The 17,452-nt window shown below is 42.6% G+C and overlaps 5 protein-coding genes across 6 annotated transcripts; 1 reads left to right on the top strand and 4 right to left on the bottom strand.

The window, feature by feature from the left end:
• Positions 1-278: 278 nt before the first annotated feature.
• On the bottom strand, positions 279-2,402 carry LOC108037901 (organic cation transporter protein-like). Its single transcript, XM_044457019.1, has 6 exons — positions 2,237-2,402; positions 1,876-2,029; positions 1,544-1,802; positions 1,076-1,487; positions 509-1,015; positions 279-447 (listed from the first exon to the last, which is right to left on the bottom strand). The coding sequence occupies exons 1-6, from the start codon at positions 2,377-2,379 to the stop codon at positions 321-323; spliced, it is 1,602 nt and encodes a 533-aa protein (XP_044312954.1). The 5' UTR covers positions 2,380-2,402; the 3' UTR covers positions 279-320.
• Positions 2,403-3,379: 977 nt separating this feature from the next.
• On the bottom strand, positions 3,380-5,811 carry LOC108045991 (organic cation transporter protein-like). The gene is made up of 6 exons (XM_017125523.2): positions 5,613-5,811; positions 5,018-5,171; positions 4,686-4,944; positions 4,218-4,629; positions 3,652-4,158; positions 3,380-3,592 (listed from the first exon to the last, which is right to left on the bottom strand). Exons 1-6 carry the CDS (start codon positions 5,753-5,755, stop codon positions 3,454-3,456), a joined length of 1,614 nt encoding a protein of 537 aa, XP_016981012.2. The 5' UTR covers positions 5,756-5,811; the 3' UTR covers positions 3,380-3,453.
• A 350-nt stretch (positions 5,812-6,161) lies between these two features.
• On the bottom strand, positions 6,162-10,001 carry LOC108045992 (organic cation transporter protein). 2 transcript variants are annotated; one of them, XM_017125525.2, is made up of 6 exons: positions 9,977-10,001; positions 9,119-9,541; positions 8,659-9,059; positions 8,190-8,595; positions 7,895-8,130; positions 6,162-6,957 (listed from the first exon to the last, which is right to left on the bottom strand). In XM_017125525.2, the coding sequence occupies exons 2-6, from the start codon at positions 9,262-9,264 to the stop codon at positions 6,524-6,526; spliced, it is 1,623 nt and encodes a 540-aa protein (XP_016981014.1). In that variant the 5' UTR covers positions 9,265-9,541; positions 9,977-10,001; the 3' UTR covers positions 6,162-6,523. The 2 variants fall into 2 exon arrangements, with proteins under 2 accessions (XP_016981014.1, XP_016981013.1); XM_017125524.2 differs by having other exon boundaries at positions 9,119-9,995.
• Positions 10,002-11,117: 1,116 nt separating this feature from the next.
• Positions 11,118-13,130, bottom strand: LOC108045994 (organic cation transporter-like protein). The gene is made up of 6 exons (XM_017125527.1): positions 12,988-13,130; positions 12,739-12,925; positions 12,407-12,665; positions 11,946-12,357; positions 11,384-11,890; positions 11,118-11,294 (listed from the first exon to the last, which is right to left on the bottom strand). Exons 1-6 carry the CDS (start codon positions 13,128-13,130, stop codon positions 11,183-11,185), a joined length of 1,620 nt encoding a protein of 539 aa, XP_016981016.1. The 3' UTR covers positions 11,118-11,182.
• A 2,645-nt stretch (positions 13,131-15,775) lies between these two features.
• On the top strand, positions 15,776-17,116 carry LOC108045993 (larval cuticle protein A1A). Its single transcript, XM_017125526.2, has 2 exons — positions 15,776-15,883; positions 16,394-17,116. Exons 1-2 carry the CDS (start codon positions 15,875-15,877, stop codon positions 17,114-17,116), a joined length of 732 nt encoding a protein of 243 aa, XP_016981015.1. The 5' UTR covers positions 15,776-15,874.
• Positions 17,117-17,452: the final 336 nt, after the last annotated feature.

Here is a 17,452-nt window from a genome sequence, read left to right as displayed (position 1 = left end):
AGTTCCGGAACCTTTGGCGTGGTCCATATAACACACGCCCTAGACAGGCGCTACTGAAGTTTGAACAAGCCAATTGAGGGTCCGTAAGTGGGCACTGAATGGGTGTCTGAGCCGGGGATTAAAAAGATCTTAATTCTAGAAATGCGATCAGTTTATGATGAAATCGGGTACGAAGCGCGTAATTATGGCCCTAATAGCGTAATTTTTACAGCCGACCATTAAAATTAAGAGACCAGTAAACATGTTTTGGTATTATTCTGTATTCATTTGTATTATCTTTTATTATATATTGCGTACATTTATTATAACTACATGGTAATTTAGTTGGCTGACTCTAGCTGAGATGCGGATTCATTCGATGGAACTCTGTGGGAAAAGCAGGGAAAGAAATACCATTTCTCGCCCTTGGCAAAAATTTCACCTTCCTCCAGAGTCTGTGGGAGTTGCCTGTTGGATAAAAAAAATACATATATTTCCGGGATCAAGAAAATTATTACGAAGAACTCACTTGTGCAAAGTCTCGGGAAGAGTCAGGCACAAACAACCGCCGATAATGAGCAGGAAACTTATCAGAAGAGATGGCAGCGGCTTGTAGAATGTGCCCAGGTAGATTATGTAGGAGCTGAAGAAGGCGAAGGCGTTGCCCACCACATGGATGTTGGCCACCCCTCGTCCTCGCACACTGGTGGGAATGATCTCCGCCGCGTACTGGGCCTCGGCATCGTAGGCCACCACCGCTCCGTACCTGGCCAAGCACACCATGATGCCCAGGAGTACGGAGTAGTTCGCAGGATCAAGGATGCCCACCATGTATCCTGTGGCCGCAGTGATGATGGCACCCACAAAGAGCGAGGCGCAGGCCATGCCCTTTCGCCCGATTTTATTCTGGAACAGGATAATGGTGAGGCCACCGGGCAGGACAACGAATCCAGAGTAGGAGAAGAGCTTGAAGGGTGATATGCCCACACCCTCGACGTTTCGACTCAGGATGTCGAATGCAATTGTGATGATCATTCTGGAAAGAGTGGAGAGGATTTAATAAATTAAAATGTATTTATTTCTCATTTTAACTTACGATTTAATCAACAGAATAATGGTAAACTTTCTCAGTCTTGGCGTCCTCAGCATGCCCATAAAGGTGTCTGAGGATGTCTTTTGCGAACTGTTCAACTTCTCGCGATAGTGTTTTATGAACTCATCGAAAACAGAGTCCTCAACTTTCCGCCCATTGAACTTGGCGATGCTCCGTAGATTGCTGACTGCCTTGTCGAATTTTCCCTTGGTCAGCAGCCACTCCACGCTTTCGTGAAGGCAAAATGGATAAACCAACATTCCCAGGGCTGGAAGAGAAGCCGCCCATAGGTAACTGCGCCAGTTGCCCAACCAAATGGCGATCCAAGGCGAGATCATGAGACCAATAGTGTAGAAAACGCCCAAAATGATGTTGAGGCCAAAGGTACGGTGCTGCGGGCTCAAGTACTCGAAGACTGAAAGAAAATGCATTATTATATACTCTTGCTGGGTGAAGGATCAGTTAACATACCCAAAATATACATGAGGACATACTGGGTGTCCATAGAGAGACCGGAAATAAAGCGCGTGAAGGAGAACCAAGGCAGACTGCTCACGAATGAAGTGAAGAAGTCCCCGGAGGCTCCTGTCAAAGTGGTCAAAACGCAGGCAGGCAGACGTCCTATGCGATCGGCCAAATACCCGAAGAAAATACTGCCCAGGGCGGATCCGATGAAGAAGAAGGACTGGCCCACCGCCAGTTTGTAGGCATCGTCGCAGACCCACTTCAGCTGTGCCCAATATTTCGAACGGAAGTGTTTAGTCACAAAATTCGCTTTCTACTTTTGGGCTGAGAAAACTTACCTCGGTGGTAACGCTCTCGTAGTTGCTTTCCCTTTCGAAATCCCAGGAGGTGCACTTGGAATCTCGATGTGAAGTCAGGTCAGCATCGTACTGAATAACATTGCAGGTCTGCAGTAGGGTTAAATTCTGCGAGTATTCCGCGGGTGCAGAACATCTAGAATAGAAGAAATGTCATAAAATATATAATGCGAATTGTTCTGTATTTAATATTCTTTTCAAATTTGCCTAACAATTACTCAATAGTTTTAATCCTGATTGTAAATAACAATACCTTTAAAAATTAATTCAATAAGTACTTGAGTAATTAACAGCTTATTTCATTAATATCCATTACCATAATGGATGGGATATTTTCGCTTACCTGTGCGATGGAGTAAAACTAATGAGGGTCTGCGAGAAATAGTGCAGCGAGGACACTATATTAGTATATCCATAAAGACCCAGCAACAGGATTTGATAGGGGCCAAAGTTGCCACACTTCTCCAGAACACGTTGAAGATCCATTTCGCCACATGAATCTGCTCCGATCGCAATCCAGCAACTGATGCCAACGAAGGCGCCGAGCAGCTGGTATATACTCGATTCTTGGGGCCGACTATATCATGTTAATACACTGCAAACATAGAATATCTCCTGTTAGTTTTATCTCACACTGGGCAGAGGAAGAAGAAACCATTTCCGAGTTCTGGCTTCTGTTTGGTTTGCAGAGAGATTCGCCAGGTCCCATGGGCTGTTTATTAATGTGACGCCCGCACAGCATAAATAAACCCTGTCTTATCATAATGGGGGATTTTATGGAACTGTCTGGCAAATAGAAAAAGGTAAATCTTTCCAAACAATGGCGCGTTCGTTTTACAAAGACATTTTGTGTTCTAGGCATGCAATTAGAATTTTAAATACTATTAAAGCGAGATACATATTTCACCATTACTTGCTTATTATACGGATAATCAATTGATGAACATTTTTGAAAATGTTTCTGCACGACGTTTTAAGAACATGGAAAAATGTACTACCTAATTTCACATATATTTCTTTACACAACATTTAGGCAGACTGAACTTCTATGTAATAACTCTTAAAAACTATATTAAAATATTTGGAAAAAAGTTGCACTTGGTCATGTTGTTAAAAAATTAAAAAAAATGACTTTAAGGTTAAAAAAGAATCACATGGTGACAAATGGTAGACTTTTATTATGTAAACAAAAATTACAATTTGTTTGCAAAGTCTGTACACTTTTTGTATTTATTTAGTTAAGGTTCCAAAACCAATGGCGTGATCTATATAAATCATTCGCTAGAAAGGTGTTACTTAAGTTCTAACAAGACCGTGAGTAGAATGGATGTCTGAGAATGAGATTAAGCGGACCTCACTTCTAGAAACGCGATCACTATATGATGAAATCGGGTACTTTTAGTATTAGCCGAAACCATAAAACCAGTAATTAAAGTCTTAAAAGCGTCTGTCTACTGCCGCCCATAAAAATTAAGAAACCAGTAAACATGTTTCGGTTTAATTTTCGTTCATTTGAACAAAGCTAACACGTTTATTAAATATTTTATACATTTATTATAACTACTTTGTATTTTCATTGCCAAACTCCAAGTGAGGATCAGATTTATTCGACTGCATTCTGCGCGAAAAGCACGGAAAGAAATACCATTTCTCGCCCTTGGCAAATATCTCGCCCTCCTCCAGAGTCTGTGGGAGTTGTCTGCGGGATAAAATTGGTTTACAAAGGAATCTATGCAATATTAACTAACGAATACTCACTTGTGCAAAGTCTCTGGAAGAGTAAGGCACAAACAAGCCCCGATTAGCAAAACGAAGCTGATCAATAGAGATGGCAGCGGCTTGTAGAAAGTCCCTAAGTAGATGACGTAGGGGCTGAAGAAGGCGAAGGCGTTGCCCACCACATGGATGTTGGCCACGCCTCGTCCTCGCACACTGGTGGGAATGATCTCCGCCGCGTACTGGGCCTCGGCATCGTAGGCCACCACCGCTCCGAATCTTGCCAGGCTCACCATGATCCCCAGGAGAACCGAGTGTTCCTCGGGATATAGAGTGGCCACCAGATAGCCAGTGGTCGCCGTGATGACGGCACCCACAAAGAGCGAGGCACAGGCCATGCCCTTTCGCCCGATTTTGTTCTGGAACAGGATAATCATGAGGCCAGCGGGCAGGTAGCAGAAACCCGAGTAGGAGAAGAGCTTAAAGGGGGATATGCCCACGCCTTCTACATTGCGACTCAGGGTGTCGAAGGCGATAGTAATGATCATTCTGAGGGATGAGAAAAAGAATTAAGAAACTAAAAAGTATATATTTGTAAACAGACTTACGATTTTATTAACAAAATAATGGTAAACTTCCTCAGTCTTGGTGTCCTCAACATGCCCATAAAGGTGTCTGATGATTTCTTTTGCGAACTGTACAACTTTTCACGATAGTGTTTGACAAACTCATCGAAAACGGAGTCCTCCACCTTTCGCCCATTAAACTTGGCAATGCTCCGCAGATTGTTGACTGCCTTGTCGAACTTTCCCTTGGTCAGCAGCCACTCGGCGCTTTCGTGTAGACACATCGGATAAATGAGCATTCCTAGGGCTGGAAGGGATGCCGCCCATAGGTAACTTCGCCAGTTGCCCAACCAAATGGCGATCCAAGGCGAGATCATCAGGCCAAAGCAGTAGAATACGCCCAAGATAATATTTAGCCCGAAAGTGCGATGTTGTGGACTCAAGTACTCGAAAACTGCGAAGATTAATGTCTTTACTTGCTCTTAAAAAGTGTAGGTCCATTTATCTTACCCAAAATATACATGAGGACATACTGGGTGTCCATAGAGAGACCGGAAATAAAGCGCGTGAAGGAGAACCAAGGCAGACTGCTCACGAATGAAGTGAAGAAGTCCCCGGAGGCTCCTGTCAAAGTGGTCAAAACGCAGGCAGGCAGACGTCCTATGCGATCGGCCAAATACCCGAAGAAAATACTGCCCAGGGCGGATCCGATGAAGAAGAAGGACTGGCCCACCGCCAGTTTGTAGGCATCGTCGCAGACCCACTTCAGCTGTGCCCAATATTTCGAACGGAAGTGTTTAGTCACAAAATGCGCTTTCTACTTTTGGGCTGAGGAAACTTACCTCGGTGGTAACGCTCTCGTAGTTGCTTTCCCTTTCGAAAACCCAGGAGGTGCACTTGGAATCTCGATGTGAAGTCAGGTCAGCATCGTACTGAATAACATTGCAGGTCTGCAGTAGGGTTAAATTCTGCGAGTAGTCCGCGGGTGGAGAACAGCTAAAATATAAAACATTTAATAGGGATAAATTACAAGAAAATGATTTTGTTTGTTAAATTGGAATTTTTTTAGATTTCCAAATTTCTTTGATTTATATTATTACAAGTATTTTGTTTTGTATTTTACATTTAGTATGAAGTGTTTCTTTTTATTTGTAGAGTCACTAAAGAGTTTAAAATTAGAGTGCATTCTTATTCGGTACGGTTAAGAAAAAACCTTTCTATTTATATAACTTTAGGAAAATTAAATATTTTGTTTGGGTTCAAACTTAGACTTTACAAAGAATTTTTCAGGGTATAAATATAATATAAAATTGTTTATATTTCAATAAACATTTTTAAATATTAACTAGCAAGTACATAATAAAAATTGGACATTTCCTTAATATTGCTTTAAACTTCATCATTGCTTATCAAAGTGGATGGGAAATCCCCGCTCACCTGTGAGATGGAGTAAAACTTATGATGGTCTGCGAGAAGTAGTGCAGCGAGGACACTATGTTCGTGTATCCAAAGAGTCCCAGCAAAAGGATTTGATAGGGGCCAAAGTTGCCACACTTCTCCAGAACACGTTGAAGATCCATTTCGCCACATGAATCTGCTCCGATCGCAACCCAGCTACTGATGTCGACAAAGGCGTTCGAGCAGCTGGTATATACCCAATTCCGAAAGCTTGCTTAATTCGCTAATACACTGCAAACAAGGAATATCAGCTTCAACTTTATCTCGCACGGGGGCATTAGAAAGAAAGAAAGCGTTTGAACAATTTCCGACGTCTGGCTTCTGTTTGGCGTGAGTAGAGTTGTTTCCGAGTCCCAGGGATGTTTATTAATGTGACGCCCGCACAGCATTATCTTTATGGCGGCTTTACAATTTCAATAGACTTAAGGTGCTTTGCAAATAGAATCAAGTAAATCCGATTAAACAAAGTCGCGTCGGAATTACTCAGTTTAAGACACTCAATTTCAAAAATGAAATCACGCATTTGCTTGAGAGTATTCAATTGTATTTTGAACATTTTAATGCCTAAAAGGATCCTATAAAATATATAACTGCGTCCCATTATATGTTTCCTTTTAAGGAACTCAAAATATGGCTAAAATTTATCAGTTGCAAGTCACGATTAAGTAATGCTGACTTAGAATTTTAAAAAAATATAAGCTTTTTTATACTTGTTCATTTTTCGTTTGTACATCAAAAACGGTAAAGTATTTCTACAAATATACTCGTAATTGATACCGTACCTTATATTATATACACTTATCATTTGGTGGAGTCTACAGAGAAACAAAGAGTGCAGTGATAGTATCCAACTGACTTCCATTATCTACAAAAATATTCCACGTATTTACTCAAAAGTAGACGGCCGATTCCGTCGATTGCGAGTACATCTTCACGTTTTGGGTGGCCAGCGTGGCCGCAGATTGAGTGCGTTTCTCCAGAAAGCTGAAGGTGTACCACCGATCGTTCTTCCCGAAATTCTCGCCGTCCTCCAGCGAAGTGGGCAACGTGCGATGAAGGGTTTCCGGCAGCAGCAGGCAGAGGCACGCCCCCAGCAAGGACAGCACGCCCAGGATAATCTCGGGCAGCGGCGAGAAGATGCTCCGCGTGAACAGGATGTAGGCGCTGAAGAAGGTAAAGGCATAGCCGGCCACATGAACCGCCGCCACTCCTTGGCCGCGCACGCAGGTGGGGATCAGCTCGGTGGCATACTGCGCCCCCGAGTTGTAGGCCACGGTCACCCCGAAGCGGCCCACCACCGAGAGGCTTACCAGCAATGTGGTGGCTGCAGAATAGAAAACAGTTAAATAAGATATATAGTTGTTCAAAGAAGTTGATAGATTAAATAAAAGTTACAAATTAAAATAGGTCACCCTTTTGTCTAACTATCTTTTCTATTGATATACATGGGATAGCTATATAAAAAAATTACGAATTTATATTATTTAGCTTTTATAATACCAATCGTGTAATAATGTTTTTGCTATTCGTCTCCCTATTATCACAATAATATTTCTAAAACTTTATTATATTGACATCAGGGTGTGAGATTCTGTTTATAATTTTGAAAGTAAAAACTTATTTATGTTTATTAATTATCAGAATAATATGAGGAATAAACAAGCAGTTCTAATGAATATTTTCTAAAAATAACAGAGGGTATTATAATTTTGGTCAAAAGTGTGCAACGCAGTGAAGGAGACATCTCCGACCCTATAAAGTATATATATTCTTGATCAGGATCACCTCCTGAGTTGATATAGCCATGTCTGTTAGAAATTTGGGATTTTCTATGGGTTTTATTTTTGGCCAATCAATCCGACATACCAAATTTCATAAGGATCGGCCGACTTTATTCTATAGTTGCCATATAACTGAACGATTGGAAATGCCTTAACTTTGGTGATTTTAAAGTTAGGAAGTTGGGATTTTTATGAGTGTTAAGAATGCATCATATGAATAATTTTGGAGAATATAATTTACAGAATATTCTGCAAGGGTATTTCAAATTCGGCTCTGCCCGAATTTAGCTTTCCTTTCTTGTTTATTAACATTTTTAATGTAAGTAGTTGACTGATTATTTCATCTCTCGCGCGGAATAGGAATATTAATTGTCCTCATTTATTCATAATTTATGATAGCTATTAAAGCCATAATCGAAGGGCTACTTAATTCCATGTAGAATTCAATCACCAAGCTGCCATCGCTCACTACCAACTCACTTTTATCCGATGCAGAGGCGGCGAAGATGATGCCCCCGGTGACCGAGATGAAAATGCCACTCAGCAGCAGAGAGGCGGACGCCATCGCCTTGCGTCCGATGCGATCTTGGAGGGCGATGATCAGCAGGCAGGCCGGCAGAATCGCGGTGGCGCTCAGCGAGAACATCACAAATGGCGAAATGCCAAGGCCCTGAACGTTTCGTGATACCGCATCGTAGCAGAGGGTGATGACCATGCTGCGCGTGGGTGTTGGGAATTAGTGGAACTCATCTGAAGCCGTTGCCGGGCTACTCACGACTTGAAGAAGAGGATCAGGGTGTGGCGGCGCAGGCGGGGAGTCTTGAACAGGTGCAGCAGGTGGGGCGAGGTCTTCTGGTTCTGCTGGCTGAACTTGCACTCCTCCACGAACTCCTCGAAGGCGCTCTCCTCCACATGCCGTCCATTGATCCTGGCCACCCGCTTCAGGCAGACCACGGCCCGATCGTACTTTTGCTTGGCAATCAGCCACTGAATGCTTTCCGGCACGAATAGGTAGAAAAGTGGCACCACCAGCAGGGGCAGCGAGGTGGCCAGCAGGAATCCCCGCCAGCTCTGCATGAGCACGGCAATCCAGGGCGCCGCCATCGAGCCCAGACAGTAGAAGAATCCAATGCAGATGCTCAGACCAAGGGTGCGCACTGATGGACGCATGTACTCCATAACTGCCAGGAACAGTAATATATTATTTTATTATTATCAACCTATTTTCTCCCTCTATTGCTTACCCAAAATATACATCATCACAAAGTTGCTGTCCGTGGCAATGCCCGAAATCATGCGAAAAATACAGAAGAGCGTTACATTGCTGCTCCAAATGGTCAGCAGATTGCCGGTCATGGCAATCAGGTTGGCCACGATCAGGATGGGCAGACGACCGACCACGTCGGCCAGAAAGCCCAGGAGCATGGAGCCCACCACAGAACCCACAAAGAACATGGACTGACCGAGGGTGAGCTTCCAGGCATCGGCGCACACCCAGTCCATCTCGCTGGGAAAGCTCTGGTAGCCCATGTAGAGCTCGTAGTCATAGCTGTAGCAGGTATTCGGGCTAGTAATATTCCTGTTTGAGGGCAGGCAACTTGACTCAGCCGGCGGCTCAATGTTGGCGGGCAAACCATCTGCACACCTGATCGTATGAGTAATGCGTTAAGTATATGACGCGTTGGACAGCGCACCCATACGCACCAGTATTTGGGGACGAAACTTATGATGGTCTGGGAGTAATAGTGCAGGGCCGAGAGAACATTGATCAGACAGAAGAGCAGCAGCATCAGCAGCTGGAGACGGCCGAAGTCGCCGCATTTCTCCAGAATCTTGTCCACTTCCAGCATTTTGCTCAACCCTCCACTTGCATCCACTCACGATTCACGATTCTATCCGGGAATTGAGAAGAGCCGAGCCTCGAAAAGATTCCGACTCATCTTCGCCGCTGCATCTGCGAATTGTCTAATTGCCTGCGTTGAATTTCGCTTAATTTTTAAAACCAATTAGTGCGCTCGGTAATTCCTGCCAGACCGCGATCAAAAATAATTTGTGTAGATTATGTTTGACAGCTGCGGTCTTTCGTCATATGTTGTGCAATTTTATTACAGACCAGTCCTCGGCTTGCTGTAGGTCGTTAAATGAAATTATAGAATAATTTAAATGTTTTATTTGAACATTCCCGCAAAACATAATTGTGGAAAGGAGTCGAAGTGTTAGCACATTGTAATAAGCAATCAATCAAAATATATAAATTCTTTCTTTATATTTTTACGACCACACTAGCACTTGTTATGAATTGTAGAATGAAAGCAGAGTTCAGATTTCATTTTCATTGTATTTATCATCAAGATAAAGGCCTCCGAAGTCTATGTATGTATTTCACATCACATTTATTTTTTAACAATGTAAACAAGTGAGAGATTTAGATTTAGATTTAGACTAGCTTAGAGATCTGTCGCCAGGTGCTAAAGCTTGATGGTTCATAAAATTGCGATAAGAACAGAATTTTGGCTGCATTTAAATCAGTCTGTCGCAGTTGAACTCTGTGTAGTCACTGACCGCGAATGGCGCGTCTCGAGCGAAATTGCGATGTCAACCGCACGGAACGAAAGTAAAGTTTGATGTGGGGCTTTCGACTTGCCTGTTTTTGTATTTTCATGAAAACGAAATTGCCCAATACACGAAGGAAAGCTATTTGTGGGTGTACCAACCGCGGGATACTCATTACTATTGGTCTTCCAATTCATTTTTTAAATTATAAAACTATTGGTTCTGCATTGATGGCCCTGGCAGCTAGTGCCATAGGTCTTCATGATAGCACTATTCTTTCAGAAAGAGACTCTCACATATAAAGAAAAATATAAATAAAATACCTAGAAAATATTTATATATGTTTAGTTTATTAGCTGCGATTTTATTATAATTTGAATGTTCCACTACTCCTTGTACTACTGGAAAAAATAACAAACCAAATTAATGACAACGAACTGTTTAAATTTTTAGGCCTTTGTTTTGTTGACTGCTAATGATGAGGAGATAAATATAGATTTTTGAGGTCGCTGATTGCAAACATGCAATGCTGCTTATTTACAGTTATTATAGCTCGGATTTATTATCTGACGTCAAAACAGGCATAGGTATTTAAATTGCAATCAGATAGGCCTGAACTATTTGGTGTCTTTATAAATAGATTTATTTTAATTTAATTGAAACTATTTTCTGTTGATAAATTTAAAATTAATTCTTCGAAAAACTAAAAATTTAAGGCTCTATTTAAAAGCTAAGGTTGGCTGATTTCTGTTTGGTTCATATTTTGTTACGATTTTGTATTATAGTGATTTGAAATCACAAAACTTATACTTTGGATAACATATGTAATCAGTGCTCTTTGCTATAATTTTTTCGGATGTCAGTGTGTAACGTAAAATTATCGTTTGAAAATAACAAGCCGATGTTAATGTAAAATTTTAGTCATAAAATTTAATTTCCTTGAAAAGTTGTAGCTTTTTTGAAATGTGACTCATTTGTTTTAGCTTTTATCAATTGGATTAACCTATTAATCTGTTTGAAACGGTTTTTATTTTATCTCCCTTTTCCTTGCCAAGTTTAATTTATTTCAATTAATTTAAGTAGCTTTACTTTCGAATATATATTTAATCAGTCTTGGTTTATAAGATGACAATGTGCAATGTACAATGATCGATTACAAATAAATCCTTGTTCTGGTACCTCTATGTTTTACTTTAATCAGTCTTTAATTTCGATTTATACACTTTCAGCATTATTCTTTTCTTCTTTTTTGTGAAAACAAGGAAAGTAAAGATAGCTCTCGTCCAGGGCAAACTTTTCTCCATCTGCTAAGGTTTCTGGAAGCTTCCTAATGAAAGGACATTAATCAATGAGAAGTAAAGAAGGCTTAGCGGGGTAAACTTTTAAAGTGAATAAACCTTAGTAAATCGAACTTACTTGTTCAAGGTCTCCGGCAGAGTAAGGCACAATCCGGCACCGAAGAACATCAGGCAGCTGATAAAGATCGAGGGGAGCGGTTTGTAGTACTGGGCCAGGTAAATCACATAGAAAGCCAGTGAGCTGGAGGCCAGTCCCACCACATGGATGTTGGACACCGCTTGACCCCGCACACTGGTGGGAATGATCTCAGCCGCATATTGGATCTCCGCATCGTACGAAACGGTGGCTCCAAAGCGGCCCAGACCCACCATGATGGCCAAAATCAGAGCGTTCTCCGAGGGATCCAGGTTGGCTATCAGGAAACCCGTCGTCGTGGTGATGAACCCACCCACAAAGAGGGCGGTGCAGGCCATGCCCTTGCGCCCGATCCTGTTCTGCAGCAGCAGGATGGCCACGCCCGCGGGGAAGTAGGCGATCGAGGTTAAGGAGAAGAGCTTAAAGGGCGAAGTGCCCAGGCCCTCCATGTTGCGGTTTATCACATCGCACGAGAGGGTTATGATGACTCTACGAAGGCAAGGGGAACCAATTAAGTTATCTACGTTGGTATTAAATAACTTACGACTTCAGGAGCAATGTCAATGTAAAACGACGCAGTCGAGGGGTTGTAAACATGGCGAGGAAAGTGTCCCCCTGATTATTAGGCTTTTGTTGAGCCCTTTCGCGATAGTGCTTGATGAACTCATCGAAAACAGACTCCTCCACCTGGCGCCCATTGAACTTGGCCACTCGTTTCAAGCAGGCCACCGCCTCATCGTACTTCTTCTTGGTCAGCAGCCACTGGGCACTTTCGCAGATCAGCAGCGGATAGATGAGCACTCCCAGTGCTGGCAGAGATGCCAGCCAGAGGTAGCGGCGCCAGTTGCCAATCCACATGGCTATCCAGGGCGAGGTCATCAGTCCGAAGCAGTAGAATACGGCCAGGATGATGTTAAGACCGAAGGTTCGACTTTTTGGGCTCAGGTACTCGAAGACTGTGAAGTGTGCTTTAATTTTTGCATCTCATGGAGTGTCCAAGCTTACCCAATATGTACATTAGGTAGTACATGGTGTCCGTGGATAATCCCGACACGAATCTGGAGAAGGCGAACCAGGGCAGGGTGTGCACAAAGGAGGTCATGAAGTCACCCGTGGCACCGCACAAGGTGGCCATCAGCAGGGAAGGCAGACGACCTATCTGATCCGAGAGATAGCCAAAGGTTATGGTGCCCAGCACGGATCCCACGAAGAAGAAGGACTGGCCCACTGCCGGATGATGGGATTGGTCACAGACCCATTTGAGCTGCAGTCAGATAAGGTAAAATGTTTATACTATTTGGAAAATAAGTGTTTTAAATCTAATTGATTAATCGTACCTCAGTGGTAATGCTTTCGTAGCCACTTTCCCTCTGGAAAATCCAATCCCTGCATTTGCGACCCTCTGCAACTACGCCCATGCCGTCGACCACGCCCAAAAGGGGAGTGCAGGACGGAGCGGAAACGTTTGAGTATATTGAGCGTTGCTCCTTCACACTGAGACCTTCGAGGTCAACATGGTAGCACCTGGAATTGGGAAGATCAGGTCTTATTCAGCGAGAACTCTTCACCTAGTTTTTTCCACCCACCAATGTTCGGGTGTAAATGTGATGAGGGTCTGGGAGAAGTAGTGAAGAGATCCTAGAATATTTGTGTAGCCGTACAGCAAAAGGATCACTACTTGGAATCTTCCATAGTTGCCACACTTATCCAAAACCTGAGCAAAATCCATTTGTCTTAGACTAGAACCGTTTTCAGCGACTGACAAACTCCAACTCTCTTTCTAAACTGACGAGCAGCTTTACGAAACTACTGTAGAAATAGCAATCAATTTCTCTTGAGCTTTGTTAAACAAAATGATTCGCAAAGTGAAAACAGCTGGATGGGACTTATGGGCTATAAAGATTTTTACCAAATGTTTTGGCAGCTGTCAGCCCTGTAACTTGGCAATTACCACCAAGAGATGTCACATTTATCGCAAAGGTTTTTGCTTCAATTTAAGATCAAATAAAAACACCTCTTAACGAGTTAAAAAAAAGGAGTGTCAAATTAATAATTTACAGAATATTCTGCAAGGGTATATCAGGGTATTAGCTTTCCTTTCTTGTTTTTGGTAAAATATAAATATAAATCGAAATGTAGTCGTTTTGTAATAACTGCAAGGGTATATAAACTTCGGCTTGCTCAAGTTTGCTTCCTTTCTTGTTGCTTTATAAATTAAGTCAATGCTTATCCAAAATAAGACGCACGGTTAAAATAATGACTGTTGTGTGCAGCTGAAGACCTAAAATATCAAGCCCCCGTTAATTTCGAAAAGTTTATTTTTTTCCAATTTTATCCTTTTTTATTATGTTTGATAAAAAACTACGTTTTCCAGCTGTAAGTCCCACCCTATTGAACATTTTAAAACGAATTCAATGAGGTATTCCATTAAACATTTAGCCATAAGTGTCCTTGGTTTTGATATAAAAACTAAAAACTTGAGTAGATTTTTTTGAGATTTTAGTTATCAAAAACAAATGTATAAGGGCTTATTTGTTCTTACTAAGCCAAAACCGGCCGTTTAGCCAAAATAATGCCTGTCCTTTGCAGATGAGGACCTACACTATTGATTCCAGGTTCATTTGGAAAAATTTATTTTTTTGACCGATTTGCAAATATTTTCAAAAGGGTTTCATCATGATATAAAATATTTAATTTCACACTTGCACCTCTCTTTTTCCTGAACCAATTTATTTCCGTTATGATCGGACCTTTGTAAAAGATTTTCAGTGTTTATATAGGAGTCGCTTACTCTTCCGGTCGTCCACATAGATAATTACCATAGCCAGCATTTTTTCTGTTCTTTTGTAGTTCATCAATTAGTGGTTTGATTTCCTTTTCAACCTTATTTGCAACTATGCTGCATTAGCCTGACATTCTTGTTGATCAATTGCTTTGATCTTCTGGCTAAAAATAGTTGAAACAGATGACATCGACTGACTGTAGTTGGCACGACTTTGATACTTTGTTATACTTAGTTGTCGCATATACAGACTCGATGGTAACGACAGGGGTAAAACAATGCATGCAGCTGTCAATAGTTTTCCAGATGCCAGATACAAATTTGCAGCCATAAATTAAGCACACAAAACGGTAAACAGAGGAATTGTCGCAGACACTTGGCTGTGGGAAACTGAAAAGGGTATTTATTCAAACAGTCGAATTGGGTTGAAAAACTTATTATAAACATTGTGGGGCAAGGACTAAAAATATTATAAATCAACCAATTCCTTCTTTAAACTGTTAAATTCAGAACACTAAGTTCATTGAAGTTACAATTTATAATTTTATAAATAAATTCATCGTATACCATAGTTTAAAGTAAGTAAGAAAATAATTTTAACCCCTAAAGAATTAAAAAGAAATTGTTATATATCATGTTTTAATCCATGAAATTACTTAAGCATCTCTTAAAAAATATTGTTACAAAGGATCAATCAAATGGTATTGTCCAAATAATGTGCTCAAAGTGAGTCGTCTTGCCGATCGTTTTAGGGTATTATTAATGACATTATTTGCTAAGACTGTGAGTGTTTTTTCGGCCTGCTCTCTGGGCCAGACTAATGTGCCGACAGCGGCGCGTTGACCTTTCGCTTTATTAGGCGGCTGTGGCGGCTGTCTGCCCCTGTTCTCGGCCCCTTTTCCTCTTCCCTCCCTCCCCTGAGCCCCTGGCTTGGGCCCGCTGCAGGCACTCTTAATTCAATTGTGGACCAAATGACCTTTTGCGCATGCGCAGCAACTGCCATTTCATATGGAGTCACTTGGCGCTGCTTGTTCCTCTCAGCTAATTAAGCGGCGACCAAATGCAGCAGGTCCTAGGCCAGCCGATGTTAATTTAACATTTCAATTGTGTGCGGCCAAATAAATTTTCACATAATTGCCCAAAAGTCGGTGTCCAAGTGGAGTTCGAATAGCGAATCGAAAACGAATCGTAAACGCTGCAAAAGTGAAAGGGCAAAGCGCGGGCTGGCTCTGGGGTCCCTTTAAATGGTTTAGCGGAAGAATAACCTTTCTAAGTCGACACGATAACTGCGCCAAAGTTGAAGCCAGGCACACGATTTGCCGCCAGGTGGGCAAGAGGCCATCCCCGACCCCGTGTATCCACTCCACAGTACAGATACCTGCAACTCCGTCTGGCTGTTGTTGTCTGCGCCATGTGCTTGATCGCTGGCCTAAACCGAAGACTTTGGCCGGGTCTCTCTTGATCTGAAATTAGTTTATTGCTTCGGCTGCGCCATGTGAAGCAGGCGACATTTGCCGCCGGTTGGCAGTATAAATGGCCAGAACTTCCAGACAAAGCTTGCAGTTTTGGTTACTTCTTCTAGCGCGATCGTCGTCGAATTCATCGCTACTCCGGCCACTTTTTAAGTGGTGTGTGCTGAGCCTGTGACAACTGTGAGCGAGTGGAAAGGATACCCGTGCAAGGACATCGTTATGCTGAAGGTGTGAAAAACCAACTGATCGCAGTGGCAACCGATTGTGTTTTTACAACTTTGTGCTTGAAACCTAACCCATCTACCAATAGAGTCGTTATTTTTATTAAAGAGTACAAACATTTTTCTTGTCCTTCTGGACAAAAAATACTTCAGTCTTCTTTTTCTTGCTTAAGAAACTTATAACGCACTAAACCTGACTTTTTTAGCCCTGTTTTTTATCAGCATCGACAGTCGATTTGCCAGTTTTAAAGTTTTCTGAATGAATTTGTCACAATTGTTGTCTATTTTTTGAGTAACTCTATTTTAATTTTATCAAAACTAAACGAATTAATCAATATATCAATAAAAACACTTATTTTATAATTGAAAGGTTTTTTGATTACATAAAACCTTGAGCCAGCGTAATGGTAATAAATGAAGTGAAATATTTCGAACTTATAAGTTTTGTTTAAATCTTTAACTTTATGGCAAGGTATTACTTATTTAACCCTAATTCTTTCTTTCTAAACTTTCATAGATTTCCCTGCTGAGCGCCGTGCTCGGCATAGCCTATGCGGGTGTGATCGGACCCGGACCGTACTATGGCGGTCCTGCTGGTCCCGGACCTCTGCACCATTATGGAGGATATGCGCCACCCCATGGCCCCCTTCCCGGCCCTTATGTGGCGCCCAAGCCGGCTGCTCCCGAACCCTACGATCCCGAGCCGAAGTACTCCTTCGGATATGACATTCAGGACGGGTATACTGGGGATCTTAAGTCCCAGCACGAGACTCGTCACGGCGACGTGGTGAAGGGCAGCTACTCAGTGGTGGACCCGGATGGAACCAAGCGCACCGTAGACTACACAGCTGATCCCCATCACGGATTTAATGCAGTGGTTCGCAAGGAGCCGCTGGCCTACAAGGCACCCGCCCACCTGGCACCTGTCATTGCACCCGCACCAGCTCCGGCTCCGGCTCACCTTCATTACGCGGGTCCGGCTCCAGCTCCACCACTTCCGCCTGTGCCCAAGGCTCCCCTGCTCTCGTATCCGTTGGCCTTGGGTCCCCTCCACCGGACCCCTGGTCCCGCTCCTGCTCCTGCTCCAGCCCCAGTGCCTGTTCCGGTGGCTGCACCTGTCCTGCCTTCCGCCCACTTCCATGCCGCCTATCCCGCTCTGGCCCACAGTCCTTATGCCCACTATCCGGCTCCTGTTCCGGGTCCCGCTCCAGTCGACCCCCATGCGTACTATCACCACTGAGGAACCAATGTTCGCCACTATCTGATCTGATTTGATTTGACTTCATCTATCGCACGCAGCTTACACTGACCCAAAACTGAATCTCCGGCTAAATCTGTGCCAAACGCTGTACTCTCAATCTCTTTTGCTGTGTTCTTCGAGGGATTTGATTCCGATCCAACATGTAGATTGATTTTAAGATACACCTAGCCTATGTACATGTCTTAGAAATATGTTGTTGAATGGTTAGTCTAGAGAAATAAACCGATAAAGAAAAAATGGATTGCTTTATTTGGGGCCTCGCCAGGATACTATAACTGGGCTAGAACAACATTAATTTTCGGTCTCAAGTAAGTT

This window comes from Drosophila rhopaloa, unplaced genomic scaffold, assembly GCF_018152115.1.
Source record: "Drosophila rhopaloa isolate 14029-0021.01 unplaced genomic scaffold, ASM1815211v1 contig_155, whole genome shotgun sequence".
NCBI classification, from domain to species: Eukaryota; Metazoa; Arthropoda; class Insecta; order Diptera; family Drosophilidae; genus Drosophila; species Drosophila rhopaloa.
This window is presented reverse-complemented; position numbering and strand designations above follow the sequence as displayed.

Bases quoted from the DNA above. Each gene is read 5' to 3' on its own strand.
- LOC108037901 (XM_044457019.1), bottom strand. From the start codon at position 2,379: ATGGATCTTCAACGTGTTCTGGAGAAGTGTGGCAACTTTGGCCCCTAT. The intron at 2,030-2,236 runs GTAAGCGAAAAT...CTTCTATTCTAG, and splicing joins AGTTTTACTCCATCGCACAG to ATGTTCTGCACCCGCGGAAT. The intron at 1,803-1,875 runs GTAAGTTTTCTC...TATTGGGCACAG, and splicing joins ACGAGAGCGTTACCACCGAG to CTGAAGTGGGTCTGCGACGA.
- LOC108045991 (XM_017125523.2), bottom strand. From the start codon at position 5,755: ATGGATCTTCAACGTGTTCTGGAGAAGTGTGGCAACTTTGGCCCCTAT. The intron at 4,630-4,685 runs GTAAGATAAATG...TAATCTTCGCAG, and splicing joins TGTCCTCATGTATATTTTGG to TTTTCGAGTACTTGAGTCCA. The intron at 4,159-4,217 runs GTAAGTCTGTTT...CTCATCCCTCAG, and splicing joins ATTATTTTGTTAATAAAATC to AATGATCATTACTATCGCCT.
- LOC108045992 (XM_017125525.2), bottom strand. From the start codon at position 9,264: ATGCTGGAAGTGGACAAGATTCTGGAGAAATGCGGCGACTTCGGCCGT. The intron at 8,596-8,658 runs GTAAGCAATAGA...TGTTCCTGGCAG, and splicing joins TGTGATGATGTATATTTTGG to TTATGGAGTACATGCGTCCA. The intron at 6,958-7,894 runs GTGAGTTGGTAG...TCTATTCTGCAG, and splicing joins CGCCTCTGCATCGGATAAAA to CCACCACATTGCTGGTAAGC.
- LOC108045994 (XM_017125527.1), bottom strand. From the start codon at position 13,130: ATGGATTTTGCTCAGGTTTTGGATAAGTGTGGCAACTATGGAAGATTC. The intron at 12,926-12,987 runs GTGGGTGGAAAA...TCCCAATTCCAG, and splicing joins ACATTTACACCCGAACATTG to GTGCTACCATGTTGACCTCG. The intron at 11,891-11,945 runs GTAAGTTATTTA...TTGCCTTCGTAG, and splicing joins TTGACATTGCTCCTGAAGTC to AGTCATCATAACCCTCTCGT.